This window comes from Phyllostomus discolor, chromosome 6 (assembly GCF_004126475.2).
Source record: "Phyllostomus discolor isolate MPI-MPIP mPhyDis1 chromosome 6, mPhyDis1.pri.v3, whole genome shotgun sequence".
Lineage (NCBI taxonomy): Eukaryota > Metazoa > Chordata > Mammalia > Chiroptera > Phyllostomidae > Phyllostomus > Phyllostomus discolor.
In genome coordinates, this window is record NC_040908.2 from 120,640,927 (window position 1) to 120,666,351 (window position 25,425).

Here is a 25,425-nt window from a genome sequence, read left to right on the forward strand (position 1 = left end):
CAACCACTATGGAAAACAGTATGGAGTTTCCTCAAAAAATTAAAAGGAAACTGCCTTATGACTCAGCAGTTCTACTTCTGGGAATATATCCAGAGAAACCCAAAACACTAATTTGAAAGAATATATGCACCTTTATGTTCACGGCAGTGTTATTTACAATAGCTAAGATCTGGAAGCAGATCAACTGCCCATTAGTAGATGAGTGGATAAAAAAAGCTGTGATGCATTTACACAATGGAATACTACTTGGCTGTAAAAAAAGAAGGAAATCTTACCTTTTGTGACAGCATGGATGGACCTGGAGAATATTATGCTAAATGAAATAAGCCAGTCAGAGAAAGATAAATATCACATGATTTCACTTGTATGAGGAATCTAATGAACAAGATAAACTAACAAACAAAATAAAAAAAGGTTCATAGATACAGAGAACAAACTGATAGCTGTCAGAGAGGAGAGGGTTGAGGGGCTGGGTGAAATAGTTGAAGGAATTAAGTGCAAAAAACCAAAAACCCTCATAGACACAGACAACAGTATAGTGATTACCAGAGGGAAAGGGAGGTGGGAGCAGGTAGAAGAGGATAAGGGGGCGACAAATGGTGACAGAAGGAGACCTGACTTTGGTGAACACACAATACAATATACAGATGATGTATTATAGAATTATCCACTTGAAATGTATAATTTTATTAACCAATGTCACCTCAATATATTCAATAATTTTTTTTTAAAATAGTAAAATGCTCTGAGCTCCCACAAACTTGTAGGAGTATCTCAGAGAAGGAATGGGGTACAGGGGACAAAGTTCTGCCACTATTAGCTGTGTGACCCTAGGAAGTTACTCATCTTTCTGAACCTCAGTTTTTCCATCTCTTGAATTGGGATATAATACCACCAACCTCAAGGATAATCTGTATATAGTACACAGCATTTATAAGGGCTCAATAAATGTGAGATATACTTACACACACTCAAGATACTCACATGTACTTACACATAGATACTGATCCACCTGCACACTCATACACACCCTAAAAATCTGGTAGAGTTTTAGAGCTAACGTAGTACCTGACACAGGGTCTAGCCCAATAAATGATAGTTTTTCTATACAAAAGTATGAATGAATTAATGCTCAGAACAGGAAAAACACTAAAGGCCACTTAGCATCAGTTTCACCTAGAAACTTGTAAAAAGTGCAGATTCTGGGCCCTCACTCAAAATTACTAAATCAGAAAATCTGGAGGTACAGTCTAGCAATTTGTGTTTTAAAAAGCTCTCCAGGTGATCCTGATGCATGGTTACATTTGAGCACTAATGACTTAGATCAGGATTTGACTGTTTTTACAAAGGGCCACATAATAAATGTTTTAGCTTTATAGTCTCCGTTACAGCTACTCAACTCTGCCACTGGAGTGTGAAAGCAGCCATAAATGATATGTGAATGAATGAGCATGGCTCTGTTCCAATAAACCTTTATTACAAAAACAGGTTATGAGGTTTTAGAACTAGATAGAGGTCATAGTTGCACAACATGACCTCTTGTAAATGTATTAAACACCACTGAATTATTCACTTTAAAATGGTTACTTTTGTGGTATGTGAATTTCACCTCAATAATTATTTTTTTTAAAAAACACACCCATCATCAGCAGATTTTTATTAGATGGAGGATACCTAGGGTTGGCTCCCAGGAAAGTGGCAAGTACTCCTTCACAGAGGAGAGGACACATGCCTGGCTGTGGAGATTCACACTTGTATCTAAGGGTCCGGGTTCCCTGCCTAACTTTGACCACACAGCAAGCTCTTCCCCTTGGTACTCAGTATCACCAGTGCTGGCACGAAAGAGTCTGTGATGAGCTAGTTCAACTTGGCTAACAATTCTTCTAGTTCTGGCCGAGCTTTGAACCTTCCCTTGAAGTCTTCTTCAGAGTGCTGGAGAGAAGACAGATAATTGGGAATTATTGCAGAGCTCCCAGTTATTCAAATATGCACAGCATCAAAAAAGGATCCACCAAAGATTCAAAGCTGAATTAGACTTCCTCCCTGCCTTACGTGAACATATGGTCTGGTGAGAGAAGGCAGACTTATAACAAACTAATGTCACAATTCTATAAGTATCAGCCCTGACTGATGCGGTTCAGTTGGTCAGGTGGCGTCCTGCAAAGCGAAGGGTCACCAGTTTGATTCCCAGTCAGGGCCCATGCATGGGTTGTATGCCAGGCAACAAGACCCAAATACTCAATATTTAGGCTGAAGTTCCTAATGTATTCCAAGTTTTCCATGCCAAACTTCCTCCTTACTGGTATTCTTTATTAAATGTATTCAGTCAGAGTATAGTCAAGACTCAAAGATCCAAGAAACTTTTCTCCAAAGTACATTTCCCTATTTGTGTTCTGATTAGTTATACTGTATGTGATCTTAAATCATGCTCTTGCTATACAGCTGTCTGAGGGAGAGAATTGAGAGGTGATGGGCTCACCCCTACCATCAGGATGCTGTGGTGGATTTCAGCTAATGGTCCATAATGCATTATCTCTGAAAAGCCAAATAATGACCACAGTAATTCCAGCCTGCACACCTTTCCTGATTATTGTCTGGGCTAAATTATCCACATTTCTTTGTTTTTCTAAAGCCAGGCAGTCTAGATATTTTGAACACAGGTGAGCCACCAGGGGGCCCCTTCTCAAAGCAGCACCTACCTCCTTCACTGACAATTTGACTCCTTCAGGAAGATTGCTTTGGATTATTTCCAAGAAAATCTCTGCAAATGTAGCACTCAAACCACTTATCTGCAAAAGGAAAGAAAATGCTCTAAGAGAGGTGCCGAAAGCTAGGTGATAGGGAGACACGGCATGGGCGCAAATATCAGCTCCGGCAGAGTTAGACGACCCTCGGGTGAAGGATTTTCCAGAGCTGGTTTCGGAGCCCAGTCTCTGCAGGATTTCTCCTCCTCTCTGCCAGCATGTCTGCTTGCCAAGAAGGTCATGGCCTATATCTGCTCTGGTAGGCAATGGATGTCATAAGTGGACCAAAGAGGTTATCAAGTCCAAGATGACTTTCTGATTCAACTCAAGTTAACCCACAAAGACCATGACTGATTGGTGTCGGACCTTGTGCTGATAATGTGGTAGAAGGGTATGAAGGGCCTGCAGAAACCCATCAGAGAAATACCTACCTAAATTAATCAGGGGAGGTCAAAGAAAGTTTCCAAAAGAGGTAACATCTGAGTGAAGTCTTGAAGAAAAAAGGGAGTAAACTGGGAGAATTCAACAGTATTGGGAGTCTTCAAAATGGAGGAAGCAATATTCAGTAAAATGTGGCAGCACAGCACAATACTAGGGAATTAAAACCAGTTCCATGAGTAGCTAGGATGAATGGAACATGAAGAAAATGCAGGAGAATCATGAAGGCAGTTGCGTGCAAATCTAGAGTTCAGACTTGATTCTGTGGGCCTCGGTAGCAACTTAGACCTGTCATTAGATGTATCTCAATTTTTTCCTGATAATATTTAAAGTATGGAAGATTTTAAGTACTTTAGTTATTTTAAAAATTAACATAGATTTAAGGTGTTACTACCTTAACATTCATTACCTTGCTGATATGTTTCTTGAGTGGATCAAAAAGGGGTAATATCTATTGGAATGTTATTTCACAATAAAGAGGAATGAAGTACTGACACATGCTATAACATGATAAACCTTGAAAACATTATGCTAAGTGAAAGAAGCTAAACACAAAAGGCCATATATTGATTGTATAATTCTATTTAAATAAAAGGTCCAGAAGGGGTAAAACCATAGAGGCAGAAAGTAGACTACTGGTTGCTAGGCATTGGGAGGACAGGGAGAGAGAAGTGACTGCAAAAGGGTAGAGTTTATTTCGTGGGCGATGAAAACGTTCTAACATTGCGGTGATGGTTGCATAACTGACTGTACTAAAACCCATTTAACTGTACAGTTCAAGTGGGTAAATTGTATTGCATGGGAATAAAACTCTCAATAAAGCTGTTATTAAAAAAAGGGAGGTGATGTTAACTGTGAATTTTCAATAGCTCTGAGCACTCTCATGGTGGTGTGGTTGCACCCACCTGTCTGCAGTGCACAGACAGAAAACCACTGCTAGAGCTTTTAAAGGGAAGCCGCTGAAGGCTTTTAAGCAAGAAAATGACATGATGACAGTGGTATGAGGATAAAGCAAAGTTGATGGAGCTAAAAGATTTTTAGGGGTAGAAACTTTAGAATTTGGTAAATGAATAGATATCAGAGAGCAAAAAAGGATCAAGCATTAGTCTCAAAGATGGGGAGGAGTCTAGAAAAAAAAGGACATCAGTTCCTCTAAAATTAGTTTTGTAAGCCCTGAGTGTAGGGTACCTGTGGAACACACCAGTGGAGAAGTCTGGGAGACAGCTGGATATTAGGAGATCACGACTGGAGATCCAGACATTACCAGTATATAATGACAGTTACTGAGGTCAGGTGAGCAAATGAGATTGTGTAGAGGAAAGATGTTACATAAGGAGAGGTAGAGGACTGAAACCTGGAGAACATCATCATTCAAGGTAGGCAAGAGGAGGAGACAGGCATGGCAGAAGAAGGTAAAATGGACAGAGAGAAGAACCAGGAGAGGCAAATACATTTCCGGTTTCTCCCAGAGTGCCTACCTGAACCACTCGCTCATGGGTGGTAAGAACTGCATCCAGGAACATTTTGCTGCCTTGTTCCTGCAGCCGTAACACCTCCATGGTCTTGGTGGGCATCGCATAACTGAGGAAAGGAAGAGTCAGCTATGGGGAGGGTTCCCTTAAGCCAGCAGCACCACTGCAGTCAGGGTAGTCCTTGATACAGCCACTACTGCGTGCACAGCTCCTGGAATCCAGGGCTGTTCTCTGCAGCTGGGGCAAGGTACTCAGATCTTCTTAAACCTCCCCCAGAAGTCTCTAACCTCCCTGAGGGGACATGTGATGTCTAACACTTTTCTACATCCCTAATCTTGCCTAGTATAACAATCTGAATAAAGCCTGGTGATTAATAAGCACTTGCTGCTTCTAAAGAATAGCCAATTCTAAAAGAATCAAGCTCATTAACAGGTATATTTGGAAGCTCACTTTGGGTATTTCACCTCTTCTACAGGAGTAACGCCTGAAACCCAATTGTTTTAGAGAAAGATTTCTCAACCTCAGCACTACCGACATTTTAGATCAGATAATTTTTTGTTGTGGGGGGCTGGCCTACACATCCCTAACCTCTACCCACCACATGCCAGCAGTACTCCCAAGTGGTGACACTCAGAATTATCTCTAGATATTGTTAAATGTCCCCCAATTGAGAACCACTGCTATAGAATCAGTGCCCACTATACTCAGCTCCAGCAGATCTACATGCCACCGTGGGAGAACACTGGACCTGGGGTCAAATCTTGGCTTTGCCGCTCATTAGCAATATTGACTACAGCAAGTTGCTGCTCCCTCAGGAGAGGATTCCAATCTAGGCCCGTATCAATAGAGTACTATGAGGGCTAGGTCTGGTGGATGGCTACACAGAAATATGGCAGTAGTGTTCATCTTATCAAAAGGTTCGTCAAACTGAAGACAAGTGGAATCATAATAACAGAATTCCTGAATTTTCATGCCATGAAAAGCTTCATTAATTAAGAGCAGGGGGGCATGCTCTCTACAGATGAACTGCTACAAAAGGAAGTTTGGTGTGATGGAACATGGGTTAGACACATGACAGTCAGTCTTGGATTTAAATGTCGGCTCTGCCACTTATTGCCCATTTGACCTTGGACAAATCAGCTTTCTGAGTCTCAGACTCTTCAGCTATAAAATGAAAATAACGATACCTAGTTATAGGGTTGTTGCAATGATTACTTGAGACTACATAATAATTTGCCTGGCACAAATGCCAGTTCCTTTGCTCCTGTGAACAGTGAGTAAATGCTAGGTATTGCAAACTCTTCCAGGCAGCCTCCCTAAATAACATTCCCCACTTTTCAGCACAATCTCTGATCTCCTCCTCTTCCAATTCAAACTTGATAGTAGCTTCCCTATATTAAAAAAAAAATGACACATTCATAGCCTTGTAATGGGAGATCAAGTAAAATAACTATGTAAAAGCTTTCAGGAAAGTAAAAAGCACTCTAAAATACTATTTTTTCCTTTTTGACATTCTGCAGATAAGTCTGACTAATTAAAGGGAGTTGTCCATTCCTGCTACTGAGTATAATTTTATTCTTCACATACTTTATCAATATTTCATTGATTTGTTCATTCATTCATTCAATAAACATTTACTGAGAGCCTCTTCTGTCCTAAGCACTCTGGTGGGCAATATATGTAGCCCTTGCTTTCTAGGAGTTCACTAAGAGTGTTTTGGAGAAACAGGTAAGTACATGAACATCTTCACTACAGTAAGACAAAGACAATAATAGGTATGTACCAAATATTATAGGGACAATAGGAAGAGAAGGGGGGTTCAGGGAAGGCTTCATAGGTGAAGTAGTGCTTTATCAAGATCTAAAGAATGGATAGATGTGTTTGCCCCCAAAAGTGCAGCAGTTATTACAAAGGCAAGGAGGCATGAGAGACCCTCAGAGAACCAACAGAAAAACCAGACATAGTTTGATAGGGGAATACTGGGAACTCTGGTCATTTCAAAGTAGAATAGGCCTTTGAGTCATAAAAGTATAGGTAATTTTCCATTACTGTCTATACTTTTCCACACCTTCCAAATTTTCTACATTTTAAACATTACTTGGATGATCACAGTAAAGACAGATAGAAAGAAATGAAATAATTGAATTTCAAGAGTCAATCTAACATGACAAAATAATGCTACCTTTTGGGAGTACTGCCTGAGACGTGACAGATGGGAGCTGGCGGGGGTGCTGGGGAACTTAAGAATCTATGGACTCTACGACATATAAATTATACCTTCATTTTAAATAATGTAAGTGGACTTTAAAAAAAGCAGAAAGAGTAGCCTTACAGAGAGTGATGCTGAGTGATGATGTTTCTCTCCACACAGCACAGGGGCTACATCAGCTTCAGGCTTAGAAGCTGCTCCCAGCTGAGTAAGACTTCCATCTCTCCAGGCAACTGCTCAGCAAGGGAAGCAGGCAAATGAAGAGACCTGCATGCGAGGCCCCTTCCCCTCCTCTCCTAGGTGAGTAGCAGCTACAGCAAAGCAGACCATTTATAGAACAAAAGCCTGAACATTGCTCCCCTGCTCTCTTTCTCAAGGTCAAAGCCCTACCTTGCCCCCCTCAGAGGAAAAATGGATCATAATGAAATGAAAATCAGGAGAAAAAATGATTTCATCTCTGAAAAGCTGGGCAGTGAGAATGCCAAACAATTTGGTAGTCTAAAAAACTCAATCAGTGCAGAGAAATGAGTTGCTGAAAATAAATATCTCTTTATGCTCTGTGCTATTTGGAACAAAGAGCCAGCAAAAACCAGCACATCATTCATTCTGCTATTCTAGGAATCATGTCCATGTCTAGTGCATCTCAATCCGAGTCAACAAATATTTATTCATTGCCTACTATATGTCAGGTACTGGGCAAGGTCTTAGGGTTAGACTGCTGATGGAGACAGAAACAGTCCTTGCCTTAATGATCTTATAGCCTAATAAGGAAGACCAATAAAAGTCAAGTAACTACAAGGGTAAGGACTGGCTGCTATGAAAGGGAAGTTATGTAACCTTTGCTTCTACTAAATATTTAACATAGGACCTAATTTAATGAGGTTCTCCGAAGAAGTGACTTTCAAGATGAAACCTAAGGAAAAAACAGGAATTAGTTAGGTGAAGGGGAAAGAGTATTATAAGCTCTAGAGAACAAATGCAAGGTGTTTGGGTGGGAAGTGACAAAAACAAAGCCAGTATAATCAGAGGGAGAGGGAGAAGAAAGTGTGAGTTAGGTTAAGAGAAGCAAGCCCAGGCCATGGACACCTAGTAAGCCATATGAGGACTTCCAATCTGATCCTAAAGGAATTTAAACATGAGAGTGACATGATCTTATTTCCATTCTAGAAAGATCACACTGAAAGCTGTGTGGTGAACCAGTTAGGAGGGATTGAGAATTTAAAAAAAAAAAAAGAAAGTGGGTTGAAGTCCAGACCTTGCCATTTATTAGGTACATGACTATAGCCAAGTAATAATAATAATGATGATGATGATGGTGATGGTGATGATGATGGCAGGCAAGAGTTGCTGGGAACTGTTATAAGCACTTTAAATGTATTAACTCCCTTAATTTTTACTATAGCCTTTTTAGGTAAGTACTTTAATTAACCCCATTTTACAGATGACAAAACTAAGCAAACTGCCCAGTGTCACACAATGAGAATGCAGCAAAGCACATGTAAAACCTAGGTGGTCTGGCTCCAGAGTTGAGCTTTGATTCATTATGTGCAACATGCTTGTTTGGATTAAGTAACAATATACAAAAAATTAGCACAGTGGCTGGTTGACAGTAGGTGCTCAACAAATGCAGCCAGAGCTTTTCACAGTTGGGTTTTAAAAAAGAGCATCTTTTTAAAAGTCCTTCTGAAAATTTAAAACCATTGTGCCAGGGAGCTGATTCACTGTGGGTAAGATAACATTCTGTAAATGACATTTAATGCTTCTTTGCTACCACAATCCCTGCAGGCTGAAAAAAAATCTCTTCACTAATTATTAATTATTATTTAGGGTGTTGTAATTTTCCAAATGTTCCAGTCTCTGCTAGGTGCTATCATATACTACATTGTTTAATTTTAAGTTCTCAAATAAGAAAGTTATCATCCCATTTATACAGAAGAGGAAACTGAGGTTCAGAATTTCCCAAGATCATTTTGCCAATACCTGGTAGAACTAGAATTTAAATCAGCCAGTGTGATTCCGGAGCTCATACTGTGTTACTCAAAGTGTGGTCCACAGACAAGTCATTGGCGAGCAAAGTGTCCGTTGTCAGTCCAGGACAAGATGAGAAGCATGCAACAGTCACCGAACCCAATACTGAATTCAGCCAACAATTTTTTCAATGGCAAGACTTTTTTGATGAAGGAAGCAAAATGTGAATGCACATTTTGGCATAAGCTTCTTCCTGGAGTGGTACTGTGAGAGGCATTGCTCTAAATTATCATACTACTCTGCCTCCTTGAACTGACATTGCACTTCATCTTTCACTTACCACCTTCCACATTATGTTAAAATTATCTCTGTGTGTGCACACACACACACATTTCCTGAAATCAGCAACATCTGCCTTAGTATCCTCCAGTTGGAATGCCTAGTACAATGCTTATCACATAGCAAGAAGAGGCTCAATCAATAGTATAAATAGTTTTTAATTAATTAATTAAAAGCACGGTCATTAAACTTTAGGAAATGTATACATTTCCTGGATTGTGCAGTCATATTCAAGAACCTGTCATTCTTTCAAAAATGGCTTCATGCCCCCCCATGTGGCAGCAGGCCCTGTGCTAGGTGCTGAAGAAATAAAGAACAGATTCCCCATCTAGTCAGTGGGGAGGGGAGCTGACACATGAATAGACCATCACAGCTCAAAGTGCTAAGTGATGAGATCGAGGTGAGTGTCAAGTGCTGAAAGAGCAACCGACTCTCTGGGGCATCAGAAAGAGATAAAGCACATCCTCAGGTCTAAAACAATTGAAGTACTATCTGCTGCGAGAGCTAAAATCACACCTGATCATCCAGTCTTCCAAATAGCATTTAGTATAGTTATATCTAAGTTATAAAGGTTCAAAAGTTCAAATTTGGCTTAATGACTTAAAATAAGACCCTACAGAATTAAAAACACTGGAGTCAGGTAGAATTGGATTAAATCCAGACAATTTACTAGTTCTGTGAATAGTTTACTTTTAGCTATTCTGAGCCTTGGTTTCCTCATCTGTACCATGGGAATATACAACATTAATATCTATCTAGTGAGTAAGAAAATATAATTTTTGCCATATCTATATATTTTACCATCTGTTACCTTGTCACAATGGCAAACCACCCAAACTATTATTTATTAAATATTGTCCTTTAACTCAAAACTTAAAAATTAATTTAAAAAAGAAACTTGAGATTTAGAACCACTGGAACTCATTTTGCTGATGAGCAAGAAAATGGTATAACCAATTTGGAAAATAGTTTGGTAGTTTCCTATGAATTTAAAAATATACACTTAACCATTTGACCCTTCAATCACACTCCTAGAGAAATGAAAACTTAATTGCTCACAAAAATCCATATGTGTTTATAGTGGCTTTATTTATAATTGCCAAAAACTGGAAACAACACAAATGTCCTTCAACTAGTAAATGGACAAATAAGCATACATTCATTGAATGAAGTGTTAATCAGCAACAAAAAGGAACAAACAGCTTGATATTGGCAACAATATGGATGGATCTCAAATACATTATCCTACGTGAAAGAAGCCAGGCTCACGGGAAAAATACTGTATGAGTCCACTTACATGATATTCTGGAAAAGGCAAAAACTATAGGGACAGAAAATAGACCAGTAGTTGCAGGGACTGGGGGTGCATGGAGGGAATAACTACAAACGCAGGAGGGAACTTCTTGGGATGATGGAAGTATTTTATACCTTGATTATGATAGTATTTACTCTCTAATGTGTGTCTCGATCAAAACTCAGAGATTGTTCACTAAAAGGGTAAATTTTTACTGAATGTAAATTGTATCTCAATAAGCCTGACTTTACATTACTACCATAAATGAAAAACCAGTATCAGCTGTCATAAATAGAAAGTTAAAAATAAATACAATGAAAACAAAATCATGTTATAAAACTCTAGCTAGATTCTAGTGCAAGGCAAAGACTGTGAGTCAGAGGTCCCCTCTCTGTCATAAAGATTAGGAAGTGCTAAAGTGTTGTTAAGGACATACCAGGACCACACGAAGAATTTCTCCTTGACGTGTTAGGTTGAATGAGAAGTAAAAAGGGATGAAATTTTTCATGATGTGACTTAATGTTATTTAAGGCAAACCACTGGGCATCCCACACTTTCTGAAACACTGAGATAAGATATGTGAAGTGCCTGGTCTGGAGTAGCAAGTCAGTAAGCATTAGTTCTCCTCCCCTACAGTTTTCCAACAAACCCAAAGAGTAAATGAAAAGCAGAGCAGGCAAAGGATACCTAAATAAATGGGGACATATATCATCTTAATGGGTCAGAGGAATTAAAACAGATAAAACATCAATTCTCCTCAAATTGATCTAATAGATGCAACACGATCCCAACTAAATTCTATCAGGCTTCTTCCTGGATAAAGCAACAAACTAATCCTGAATTTTTATGAAAAAACAAAGTACCTAGAATAGCCAAAATAATTTTAAAAAAGAACAAAGTTGTAGTTTCAGTAATCAACCTATAGTAATCAAGATAATGTAGTATTGGTGTAAGCACAGATATATAGATCAGTGCAATGGAACAGAGTACAGAAATACATCTATATATATATGGTTAATTGACTTTCAGAAGGTGCTAAGACAATTCAATGGAAGAACAAAATCTTTTTAATAAATGGCACTCGAGCAATTGGTCAGGTACATTTTTTAAAAGACTTTATTTATTTATTTTAGACATGGGGAAGGGAGGGAGAAAGAGAGGGAGAGAAACATTACTGTGTGGTTGCCTCTCACACGCCCCCTACTGGGGACCTGGCCTGCAACCCAGGCATGTGCCCTGACTGGGAATCGAACTAGCAACCCTTTGATTTGCAGGTCAGCGCTCAATCCACTGAGCCACACCAGCCAGGGCTGGTTAGGTACATTTTTAAAAAAGAACTTCGAACTCTGACCAGTGTGGCTTAGTTGGTTGGGTGTCATCCTGCAAAGCAAAAGGTCACCAGTTTGATTCCTGGTTAGGGCACATTTCAGGTTTGGTCCCTTATCTGGGTGCTTATGAGAGGCACCTGATTGATGTTTCTCTCTCACGTCAATGTTCCTCTCCCTCTCTTTCTCCTTCCCTTCCCCTCTTTCTAAGATCAATATGTACGTCCTCAAGTGAGGATAAAAATAACTCAAAATGGGTCACAGACCTATACGTAAAACTTAAACTATAGAACTTCTAGAAGAAAGAAAACATCTTTGTGATCTTGGGTTAAGCATAGATGTGACACCAAAAGCATGAACAATAAAAGAAAAAAATTGAAACTGATAAATGGAACTTCATCAAAGTTAAACTTCGGCTCTCTAAAAGACCCAGATAGGAAGATGACAAGAGTCTTGCCCAATGTGACTCGGTGGGTTGAAACATTGTCCCATAAACCAAAAGACTGAGGGTTGATTCCTGGTGAGGGCACATGCCTGGGTTACTGATTTGGTCCTGCTCAGGCCATGTGCGAGAGGCAACTGATCAATGTTTCTCTCTCACATTGATGTTTCCCTCCCTCTCTTTCTCCCTTTCTCTCTCTCCCCCTTCCTCTCTTTCTTTAAAATCAATAAACATGTCCTTGGGTGTGGCTAAAAAAATTTTTTTTTTTAAAAATAAGATGGAGGGCCTGGCTGGCATGTCTCAGTGATTTGAGAGCCGGACTGTGAAGCAAAGGGTTGTTGGTTGGGTTCCCAGTCAGGGCACAAGCCTGGGTTTCAGGCCAGGTCCCCAGTAGGAGGTGTGCAAGAAGCAACCACACATTGATGTTTCTCTCCCTCTCTTTCTCCTTTTCTTCCCCTCTCTCTAAAAATGAATAAATAAAATCTTTATTTTATTTTATTTATTTATGTTTGGAGAGGGAAGGGAGGGAGATAGAGAGAGAGAGAGAAACATCAATGTGCGGTTGCTGGGGGTTATGGCCTGCAACCCAGGAATGTACCCTGGCTGGGAATCAAACCTGTGACACTTTGGTTCACAAGCCCACGCTCAATCCACTGAGCTACACCAGCCAGGGCTAGATAAAATCTTTAAAAAAATAAAAAGAAGATGGCAAGATAAGTCATAGATAGGAAGAAAATATTTGCAAAACATGTACTGAAAAATAACTGGTATTCAAAAATAGATTGTAAGAACTTGCATAATTCAGCAATAAAAAAACAAACAACCCAATTTATAAAACAGACAAGAGATTTAGACATGCCATCAAAGAAGATATACAGAAGGTAAATAAGCACACAGAAAGATACTCAACATCATTTATTTATTAGGAAAGTGAAAATTAAAACCACTATTGAGATACCACTATGTATGCATTAGAATACCTTTAAAAATATTGACAATACCAAGTGCCAACCAGGATAAGGAGTTACCAGAACACTCTTATGATGCTGGCGGGAATACGAAATGGTGCAGCCAATTTGGGAAATAGTTTGGTGGTTTCTTATGAAGTTAAACATACATTCACTACACAATCACAAAAGTGCAGTCTTAGGTAGTTATCCAGGAGAAAAAAAGACAAATGACCCACAAAACCTACATGAGAATGTTTATGGCAGCTTTGTTCATTATTACCAATAAATTGGAGACATGCTAATGTATATCCACTGATGAGTGAATGGATAAGCTAAATAAAGCTCACTATTTAATGGAATACTGCACAGTAATAAAATACTTATAAAAACATGGATGAGTCTTAAACACATTATGCTAAGTGAGAGAGGCTAGATGAAGAGTTATGTACTGTATGGTTCTACTTATGTGATGTTCTGGAGAACTTAAAACACCAGGAGCAGAAAATCAGTTGGTGGTTGTGAGGAACTTGGGGGGAAATGGGGAGGAGACTTACTACACTACACCTGGGCATCAGGGAACTTCTAGAGTTAAATAGAACAGTTATATATTTTGATTGTGGCAAACTATATATCTAAAAAGGGTGAATTTTACTACATGTAAGTTATATCTCAAAACCTCAATTAACAACGAAGCACAGCATGCTACCCACACCAACAATATTTCATGCAAAGGCATCCTTCATACCTTTCCTCCACTTTAATGGAGAGATGGTTGCAGAGGTTATGAACATACTGGGCGTAACTCTCTGCCAGGGCCATGTCGTATGTCGTCAGGTGAATGTTCAGAACCCCGTACTCATAATCTGTCCCCAGATTAATGGGTCTCACTTCCACTTTTCCCCTTTTCTTCTTGGGCTGAACAGAAAACAAAGAGAGAAAGATAAACTATTATACAAGAAATTCTAATCATACCATATAATTATTTTTAAAAATTAATCTTTCATATTAATTTGTTTACCACTTTTTTCTCAGGTTACCGTACCTAGAAAATAAAGTTCTCCTGGAAACGAATGGGCAGCTTCCCTTGCCAGTCTGGGCTGTGACATCAGCCAAGGAAAGGAAATGGAATATTCCTGGCATGACTTTAAGATGAATACAAGTAACTGTCTTCTATAATTAACTTGTTTTGAGACTCACCTCCCATATCTGGCCCTTAGTTTCCCAGTTTTTAAATTGGTGGGCTTATGCTAGGTAACAGATTCTTAATTTAGAACCCATAGAGGAATTTCAAGGAGTCTGTCAACCCCAAAATTTATGTGCAAAATTTTACACATGTGCACATTTTTTGAGAAGCTTTGCTTTCATCAGAATCTTAGAGAAATTGGTTGGAAGGTAACTCAGCATTAGTTCTCTTTTACTCCTCCTAGCTTTAAAATTCTGTGATTATTTTTATTTTAATCATTGTTCATATACAGTTTTCGCCTTTTTACTCCCAATCCAGTCCCTTCTCCCACCTTCCCCACTTCCCTCCCATTACCACCCTCCCCTTAGCTTATGACCATGTGTCCTTTAAGTTTGTTCCTGTGAACCCTTCCCACTGTCCCCTTAAATTCCCTCTTCTCTCCCCTCCGGTCACCATCAGCCTGTCCTCTATTTCAGTGATTTTGGTTATATTTTGCTTGTTTCTTTGTTTTGTTATTTAGGTTTCTGTTAAAGGTGAGATCATATGGTATTTGTCTTTCACTGACTGGCTTGTTTCACTAAGCATAATGTTTTCCAGCTCCATCCACGCTGTTGCAAAGGGTAGGAGCTCCTTCTTTCTTTCTGCTGCATAGAATTCCATTGTGTAAATGTACCAAAGTTTTATGATCCATTCATTTACTGATGGGCATCTTGGTTGCTTCCAGCATCTAGCTATTGTAAATTGTGCTGCTATGAACATTGGGATGCATAAGCTCTTTTGAATTGGTGTTTTAGAATTCTTAGGATAGAGTCCCAGCAGTGGAATTGCTGGGTCAAAAATTCTGTGATTATTTACACAGTCTTCCTTTTAAGAATTGAGAGGGGGAAACTTTTTCTACTTTTCCCTTTCATGTAAACTGTTGCTTCACTGCATATCAGCTTATGCAAGCTGCTGTTAAAAGTTAAAATGAGGCCTGGGAATACAGATCAGGATCAGTGAAATTTCTCAACTGTAAATAATCAAACTTAAATGCCCATCAAGATGGGGACTTGTTAAATAAATCATGGAACATCCATACAATAGTACATTATGGAGCTATAAGAAGGAATAAGGAACTTCTTTATGTGCCGATAGGGAAAGGCCTTTGAAGTAAATTAGATGACAAAAGCAAACTGTAGAACAATGTGTTCACAATACTGTCACACATACTAAAATAGGGTAGGGGTGTGTGTGTGTATTACATATGTATTTATTTGCTTGTATATCCAAAAAGTCTGTAAATATCTTCTCTCTCAGTAGCTTCCCTTTTTACTTTTTAATGATATATTTTGATGAGTAGTTCTTTTAATGTAATTGAATTTACTCACTCTTTTATGGTTATAGTGACTTTTTAAAATTCTGTACATGCCCTGACCAGGGATAGAAACCACAACCTAGGTATGTGCTGTGACCCAGAATTGAACCTGCAACCTTTTGGTGTAGGGGACAGATCTACAGCTCATTTTTTAAAAAGATTTTATTTATTTATTTTTAGAGAAAGGGGAAGGGAGGGAGAAAGAGAGGCAGAGAACATCAGATGAGAGATACATCTATTGGTTGGCTCTCGCACTCCCCCAACAGGGCACATGGGCCCACAACCCAGGCATGTTCCCTGACTGGAAACTGAACCAGCGACCTTTCAGTTTGCAAGCCAGCACCCAAGCCACTGAGCCACACCAGCCAGGACAGTATAGTCTATTTCTAAGTAATTTCGTGTATGGTGTGTGAAATAGGAGTCAGGAGCCATTTTTCTCCACACGATCACCAGCCCAGTTGATCCAGCACAACTACAGTGTCACATTGACCACCTAAGTGTCCACAGACACCCAGGTCTGTCCCTGTGCTTCTTATTCTGTTCCATTGTCTGTCCTTGAGCCTAAACCACGCAGTCCTAATTATTGGAGACTTATGATAAGTCTAGGTAGTTGGTAGAACAGCTCTCTCACATCACTGCTCCCCAGGGCAGCCTAAGAGCCGGGCCCCAGTGTGGGGAAGCCAGGGGAGGACTAAGAAACAGTCCTTCACAAGGCCAGTAGTACTGATGACAGGCCTGATCTCACGAGGGTGTTCTGAAGAACACACTGTATGCAAAGTAGTTAATATAATCTGTAGCACACATTTAAGCACTCGATAAATATCAAATTTTAGTACTATTTTTATTTTTATATTCCTCATATCTAGCATAGGGCCTGGCAGAGAAAAAAAACATACAATGAATCACTGTTATAGAATTTTAGAACAGGACAGCATTTAGAGATGGTTTAGTCCTAGTTCTTCATCTTTGCAGGGTAAGAATATGAAGCCCAGAGAGATTAAGTCCCCCAAAGGCACACAGCCAGACAGCATAGAGGCTAAGAACAAAAACCCAGACTTCCTGACCACCCCCCGCCCCCACCCCCATGCAGGGATTTTTCTACTGCAGCCTCTGTATTCCTGAAGTCCTAAACAGCAGTGTCCACCCCAGGATCCTAGAGTTTGCAGTGAGTGAGACACCATCCTCCAGAGACCAACTGTCCTGGGTCAGGGGCTTGGCTCTCTTTTCCTCAGAGCCCCCCACCCCCGAGGCCAAGAGCACCAATCCAGGCTTTCCATCCTGATGGTCAGCACTGCAGTCAGCTGTGGAGAATGCTAACCTCAGAATGCAATGGGGAGAGGCTGAAATTTTCCAGCAGGGAGGGGAGGAGCTTCTCAGAAGCCTTTTCTTAACCAGAGAAAATGCCAGGGCTTTTCAAAGGTGTCACTTTGGGGAACAAAAAAAGAAAGCTGATTCCAGTATCCCTCTTGGCATCTTGCTTGCTTTTCCTCCTTGGCCTAGATATGCCCGGAGTGATCCACACCCACCATCAGGAGCCCATTGTGATATTATATTTCAGTTCTGAGCCAGGGCACAGAATAACCAGCAGAGCCTGACGACTGCACAGAAGCTCAGTCCCTAGTTCCTATAATTTCATCTGCATAATCTTTCTCACATCCTTCCCTGCATTTCCATGATGACTGCCTGAGTTCAGGCATTTGTGACTGCCGTGGAGATTTACTAAAGATACCTGTGCAGGGACGTACCTGACTCGAGCTGTGTTTGGGGGTCCACCATGACTGCACAGGAAGGAGAGCCAGGCAGGAAGAAGAGGGAGGGTGGGAGAAAGGTGGCAGGCCAGATGAACTGCTGTCCACCATCAAACTCTGGCACTCCTGTGACTGACCTGGATTCACCGTGGGGTGGTCCAGGGTGGCCATTCTGAGATCCCTGTAGGAATGCACTATGATCCCCAAAATGGATAGTGGAATAAATTACTAAACCATTCTTGTACAGAAATGGCCACATCATTACCCTGTTTTACAGACAGAAAACTGAGATCCCGTGAAGGCACACTGCTTGCCCAAAGTCACTGGGAAACTTCGCTGGAAAAGAGCAGATAAAGAAAGGAGTCCAACTAGAATCACAGGCTGCTGTAGCTGGAAGGGATCTTAGAGATAATTTGGTCTCTCCTTCCTACCCTCTCTCATTTTACACAAGGGAGAAGTTGAGGCCCAGAAAGGGGAAATGACTTATTTCAGGTTACAACAGTCAGGGAGGAAATGGCAAACGCTACCTACTTTTTGTCTAGCAGCCCGGGCTCTCTCCTCTAGCTTCTGCTAATAGTATCACTATAGATGGCATTCAACAGGGTGGGGAAGTTAGGAAGGAACTGTATCACCCTAATCCTCAAATGAGAACACTGATATATTTAAAGTATATTTAGCTTCTAGAAATTCTGGCGATGGAAATTCTAAGATTTACACTTGGGATCTTGAGTAATTTGGTGAGGGTACTCCGAACAGCCCACAATGAGCTATAAGGTACGTAGAAATCAAGTGATTATGTTTCTAACTCCAGGTGGCGTACTCAAGGGACACACACTAGACAGCAGACCGGCCCTGACGGGGTGGCACAGGCAAAGCCTGGTGCTGCACAAAGAGCATGAGACTTAGATGGAAGCCCAAACAAATCTGGACCTGAGTCCTGTCTGCTGAGTCACTACATGACACTGAGTGTTCTCTCTGGGTGTCAGTTTGTTCATCTTTAACACCTAAGGTTCTTGTAAAGCTTGAAATAGTGAATTTATAGGAAATGAAAATAGCATGGATGCGAGATGGAATTTGACCATCCTCAGTTCAAATACTGGCCCTGGAAATTACTAGCCATTTGGGCAAGTCATTTAATCTCTCTGAGTTTTATATTCCTCAAATGAGGTCTTTCATGACCATAGGATATCTGAGGGTTAAATAAAACATACCATTTGTTTTTTAAAAAGATTTTACTTATTTATTTTTAGAAAGAGGGGACAGGAGGGAGAAAGAGAGGGAGAGAAACATCAATGTGTGAGAGATACATCAATTGGTTGCCTTTCACATGCCCCCAACTGGGGACCTGGCCTGCAACCCAGGCATGTGCTCTGACTGGGAATCGAACTAGCGACCTTTCAGTTCGCAGGCCGGTGCTCAGTCCACTAAGCCACATCACCCAGGTCAAAATATACCATTTGTAAGTGAAGTGTTTTTTAAAGCCTGACATATGTCAATAGTAGTTATATCATCTAGTATATAGTAGTTAATAAATGACATCTTTGAAAAAGTTGACTAATGTACACAGACAGGACATTATGATTACTATAAACTAGAGGTAAAGTATGCTCCTGGTATCCTATTGGTATGCTTTACAGAATGAAGCACTTATTAAGCACCTCCTGTGTGCAAAGTGCTGATTCAACCATTCTAAGAAAAGACACCAAAGAAATAGAGAACATAGTCCCAGGCTTCAAAGAGTTTACAATTCAGAGAGGGAGGGAGAAAAGACATGCATGAAAGAACAGATCCTCTCAGTTCAGTCATGGAGAGCAGCCCACTTCCCGTGGCAAGTCCAACACAAACTACCTTGTTGCGCCACGCCAATCATGTCCCTAAGGGGAACCGGAGAACCACCGCCACAGACGGGTACAGCTGAAAGGGCAGTGAGCAGAGACACACGAGGGTCTGTAGGAGTCACTCAGTAAATGGTATCTTTAAAAAGATTGATCCATACCTGCCTGCTTCTCGGGTTTCATGTCCCCTCATCCCCTAGGGTCCACTGGGAACACCAGGATTAACAAACCGTTGAAAGTTTCCTAACTGCATCTCCAGGATCAGTGTCTTCCCGCCTTTGCCCAGAATGTTTCCCCTCCCTCCAAAGTGTTTGACTGTTTACCCCACATCCTTAATGGGAGTAAATTCTTGCTCAGTTTTTAAGACTCAACTCAAGCTCTTCTAGAAGGCCATTTCCTGATTCCTCAGGCTAAGTCACAGCAGCCCCCAATACACTTCTGTCACTTACCACATATATTCATTCATTCAACAAATATTTACTGACCACTAGTGATGCGATGGACCAGGGTTAGCATTAGGGATAGGACAGTAAATAAAATAGCCATAGTCTCTGCTCACTGAAGTTTCCAACCTGAGCACTATCTTTCCCTAGCCCACTGTACACCTTTTGTAGAGACTGTGTCCAATCACCTGAGAACCATCTGTGTTCAGCACAGTGCTTGGCACGTAACAGATGTTCAATGATGGTTTTTCTTTTCAATGGGTTACAAGAGGTACACTTGACGGAAAACATGGATGCTGGTTTAAAACAATGTTTCCTAAGCCAGTCCTATAATCCAGGTCTAGCCCGGCAGTCCCTGGGCAGGCAAAGCCAATCTTTCTGTTCCCAGGAAGCTAGGACTGTCACCATAAAGTGATTCTGGGCTGCTGATGTTTCCAGGAAGGAGGCCACAGTCTCCACACGGAGCTAAGGGTGCTACAATAAAATAAATAGGTGTCGGAAATGGCAGATATCAACAGTCAAAGCAGCATTAAGTTTCCGAGAGTAAAGGTATCTGGAGTCTTGGGAGCCATTCTATAAAAAGGAAGTAAATTACCAATGTTACAAAAGGTACACCTTACTCTCTTGCCCCAGGGCCTAGAAGACAGAAAATATAACAACTACAAATTGACAGCAACGTATGTGGCCTCTGTTTCATCTTCTTACATCTTCCTCTTCGCAATTCTCTGATTCTTCGGCTGCAATTACCCCAAGGCTGAAGGCAGGACAACAACTGAAGACACGTAAGGAAGTAGTCTTAGGAGAAATGACCCAGCACTATACAAATATGAAGGACTACATTGTTTTCATTTCTGTCTAATAAAAATCACTCCAAACACCCTGTGGCCTTTTAACTTTAACAGAATAATGCAGAGCCTTTGAGAGGATAATGAGATCTACACACTGAGACACAGTACTAGGTGTGCAGGTGTGCTCCGAAATGTGATCTCTCACTGCCACCAGTCAACCTGGGACTTAGAGATGAGAGAAGAAGAAAGGTATCACTCCATAAAGTGGAAGGAGCACATGCAAAGGCACAGAGGCACAGGACAGCATGGGCGCATGAGGCCTGAGTCTGAAGCGCAGGGTGCAAAAAGAGAAGTCACTGAGGAGGAGGTTGGGTCCACGCTCTGAGAGACCTGGAATCCCATGGTTTGCTGTCATCCTCACGTTGCCACCCAAGAGGAAACTTCATTTTCATCTCCCCCATCACTCACTCCTCAGAGAAGTAACAAAGACATGGGCACAGGATGGAGGAATGGGAACCAACCAGGCCACTGCAGAAAGAAAGGGGTAAAACCAGTACTGCCAGGGAAAGCTGAGGTGAAGTCGGTGCTCATTTTCCTTCCCAAGGTGCAGGAGTCTGAAGACTGCATGTGGGACCTTTGGAAGGAGGAATGAAGAGAAATGGGACCAGCAGAAATGGGATGAGGGCTGGGAACTTACTGTGTGAAAATTAATTCTCATCTCAGGGGTTTGGGGCTCTAAAGAATAGAGGGCCCACCTTGACACCCACAGAGGCAAAAATGGGAATCTAGCTACTGAGTGTTTTTTCTAGGCTTTATATTTCAGGAGAGAAAGGGAATCACAAGATGCCTTCTAGCTTCTCCAGCCCAGTTCCCCGTGGGGGAAAGAGACAGGAACTCCGGACGGACACTCTGCAAGTTGGCAGCTAAGAGCTTTCCTTGTGTTGTCCTGTCCAGGAGGCAAGGAGCCTGCAGCAGCTTCCATCCCTATCCAGCTACTGTGCTCACAACCCCAGAACAATGAATGACATCAGAGAAAAGCTGGTAACACCGACAAAGAGAGCATTGCTCCCCTCAAGCCACCAAGGTCATCTGGAGCCAGCTGTTTGCAGCTAGTGGGCTGTTTGCAGTTCTGATTTATAAAACCTCAGGGCAGCTTCAGTAACCACATTTCAGTTCAGCTCAATCAATATTTACTGTGCTCTATTTGATGCCAGGCCCTGCATTGGACACCGAGGATACAGAAAAACTGAGACATGGCTTCTACCCTGGAGCTCACCATCTAGAAGGGGAGATGGCCATCAACACAGATGGTTAAAACAGACCACTAGGTCCCAGGACAGAGGAAGCACGGGAACTGCGGAAGTCATGGTAGGACAAGTGACCCAGTGCAGGGAATCCAGGAAGGTTCCTCAGAAGGGCAGAGCTATTTCCTCTGTCCTCAGTTTGCTCCTCACTGAGAGTTAAAGGTTGAGGATGTATTAACAAGTGAAAAGGGGGAGAAGGTCTTCCAAGCAGAGAGAGCAGCATGTGAGAGGCCTTGGAACAGTATGATGATCTGGAGGAAAAGCAAGAGGCCCACTGCAGTTGAAGCATGGAATCCGTGAGACGGGAGCAGAGGCTAGAGAGAAAGATGGGGACAGACGGATGGCATTAAACCAAGCTAAGGAGTGTGTTGGAGCATGGCATATGCAAAAAATTATCTTAAGATGGAGGATCCCAAAACATTAAAAAAACCACAAAAAAACCACACACCCCAACAAAACCAGTTTCATTTCCCACTAATTTATGTGGGACTTTTAGAAGAGGGATGTCCTAAAATAAAACGACTCCAACAACTACTCTAAGTTATCACAATTCAGAAAGGGTGTAAATCACTCCTTCTGAATTTTAATGGCACTTTCTATCTTTCTGTTACCACTTGTCACTTTCTGCTTGCAGCATAATCATCTGTCTTATCTCAAATTATTTACCAGCTCTCTCCGAGCATAAACCAGCTGTTGTTCATCCATCCTATAAAATTTTATTGCAACCCAGTCTGAATAAGCAAGTCACCCCCAACAGTGCCTAGCACATAGTAGCTTTTCGATTAATATTTTATGGCATCGTGGAGATACATGATATCAAAGCAGAAAGACTCTTAAAGATATTCTAATCCAGGGTTTCTCAACCTTTTTGAAGAGCCTGAAAAAACCTAAGGACTCTCTTCTCAGAAAAATTCACACATAGAAAACATTTTCCATAGAATTTCAGGACCTACCATGCCCAGAGGAGAAAGGTTAGCTTATCCAAAGTCACAAAGCTAATGAGTTGCAGAAGCAAGCCTAGAACACAAGTTTCCTGGTCCTTAACTGCATAGTCTTCCCACCACAAACAAACCATTTTTACTGAGCTGTTTCCTGCTGGGGAGGCTGCCTGATACAGGCCTCAGACATAGCAATGCTCCTACAGTGAAATGCCTTGACATAAGGGTGAGGCTCAGGAGAATATGGCAAGTTTAGTGGCTTCTGAGGCCCAAGTACAGTGGTACTGAACTTCTGCCAAGGACACAGAGGCAGTAGGAGATGAGCATGGTTACGTAGGAGCATTAAAATAAGCCCAAGAACCAAAAGTGATGTTGTGGAATCCTCAGGTAGAACAGCAAAATCTTCTTAACTGTACTGTTCACAGGAAGTGACAGAGTCAGGACTCAAAGCCAGACCTTCAGACACTCCGCCCAGTGTTGCGTCTGCCCCATCAGAAAATCCTCAGCACGTGCACAGAAATCTAAGCAATCCTGAGGCTGGAGCCAGAGAAATGGGCTAATCTTTTTTTTTTTTTTTTAAGATTTATTTATTTATTTTTAGAGAGGGAAGGGAGGGAGAAAGAAAGAGAGAAACATCAATGTGTGGTTGCTGGGGGCCGTGGCCTGCAACCCAGGCATGTGCCCTGGCTGGAAATCAAACCTGTGATACTTGGTTCGCAGCCTGAGCTCAATCCACTGAGCTATGCCAGCCAGGACTGGCTAATCTTTTTTTTAATCATGTTATTGTTGTTTAATTACAGTTGTCTGCATTTCCTCCCCCCCAATCCCCCCTACCCCAGCCAAACCCACCTCCCTCCCTTGCTTCCACCCTCCCCCTTGGTTTTGTCCATGTGTCCTTTATAGTAGTTCCTGAAAACCTTTCTCCCCACTGTCAACCCCACCCCCCTGCCCCTCTGGCTATTGTTAGATTGTTCTTAATTTCAATGTCTCTGGTTATATTTTGTTTGCTTTTTTCTTTTGTTGATTATGTTCCAGTTAAAGGTGAGACATTTGGTACTTGTCCCTCACCGCCTGGCTTATTTTACTTAGCATAATGCTCTCCAGTTCCATCCATGCTGTTGCAAAGGGCAGGAGCTCCTTCTTCCTTTTTGCTGCATAGAATTCCATTGTATAAATGTACCATAGTTTTCGAGCCACTCATTTACTGATGGGCACTTAGGTTGCTTCCAGCATGTAGCTATTGTACATTGTGCTGCTATGAACATTGGGGTGCATAGGTTCTTTTTTTTGGTGTTTCAGGGCTCTTAGGGTATAATCCCAGCAGTGGAAATGCTGGGTCAAAAAGCAGTTGCATTTTAAGTGGGCTAAATAATCTTATAATGCTTAGAACTGACTCCCAATAACCTTTGATAACGGATTCTAGGAACACATACGTATTTTAAATCTGCAACTACTATAAAGCTCAGCTAGTTGGCTAAAAAAGCAGTCTACCTCTACTACTCGCCACTCACTCAGCTAAACTGAATGTATCATTTCTATTGTGAGGTCTACACTGCACCAAGTACTAGGAACATATTGTAAAGTATCACAAATAATAAAAACAAATCATTTGCTTTTTACTGTGATAACGTGGCCTAGGGATAAGATTGGGAACTGGGAGAAGCATCTCCATTATGGATAATATCTAAATTAAATAAACAGAGAGGACTGAGGGATGACCCCCTATTCTTTCTAGCTCCAATACCAGCCAGCCTATGCAAATCCAACTTTGGGTGTTGTAAAAGCTGCACACTCTCCTTTTCTAAAGGATCCCTGTCCCCTTTACCTCTTGTTCTTTAATTAGGTGCTTGTATCTCCCAATGCCATGGGTGGGCTTTGTCTTGTAGTGCCGACTGGTACTCAGCAAAATGCCACCTAAAAGAGAAAATAACACAAACCTATTTCAAAACTCCTCCAGAGACAGATCACACGTGAGGAGACAAATTCTCCATTGCAAGACTGGAACTACTTTGGGGTAGCAGGTGTCTTATTGGTTTAAAGAACCAGAGCTATATATATGTATATATTTTTATCCTGGGCTGGCCCTTAGTTTAGTCCCCATTTTTATCCGTTTGGCCACTGGACTCTATCCAGTCCCCACTACCTATCTCAGAGAAACTCTCTCCTGCTAGAGCCACTGGTGGTATAGGGACAAAATACATTCTCACAGGGTTCTCATTTTCTCTTTTCCCTCAACAGGCAATAATTCCTTTGAAGTTTTCTGTGAATTGTATAGCAAAAGTAACAGGCGGCAAAATATAACCAGGTAAGAGAATAATCATAGTTTTCCACAAAGTCTTTAAAACCGTCTAATTTGATTTATTTGTGCTGATAAGGAACAATCTCTAACACACACTGCTAAGTGACTAACAGTATAAACAAAAACCTAATGTACAAACTGTGTGTGCATACTACCACTAAGTATACAATAGGATCTCCATATGCATCTTTGTTGTGTTAGCCCAGAGACGTGCCTCCCAGATCCCCCTTCAAGGAAGGACTTGTTAATATATATGTGTTCTCCTTTAATCTTCATTATTTTTATTCTCATTAACAAATAAAGAAACTACAGCTCAAAAATTATGGTGAACTGGCCAAAATCATCCAGCAAA

General features: G+C 41.1%; 1 protein-coding gene across 1 annotated transcript in view; it reads right to left on the reverse strand.

The window, feature by feature from the left end:
- Window positions 1-1,640: 1,640 nt before the first annotated feature.
- The window catches only part of MRPL48 (mitochondrial ribosomal protein L48), a 51,176-nt gene continuing 27,391 nt past the window's right edge, over window positions 1,641-25,425 (reverse strand). The window contains exons 5-9 of the mRNA XM_036029991.1: window positions 24,600-24,688; window positions 13,927-14,096; window positions 4,661-4,763; window positions 2,700-2,789; window positions 1,641-1,932 (exon numbers count right to left, since the gene is read on the reverse strand). Of these exons, the coding sequence (XP_035885884.1) occupies window positions 1,858-1,932; window positions 2,700-2,789; window positions 4,661-4,763; window positions 13,927-14,096; window positions 24,600-24,688 (527 nt within the window). The 3' untranslated portion in view covers window positions 1,641-1,857. The remainder of the gene's footprint in view (window positions 1,933-2,699; window positions 2,790-4,660; window positions 4,764-13,926; window positions 14,097-24,599; window positions 24,689-25,425) is intronic.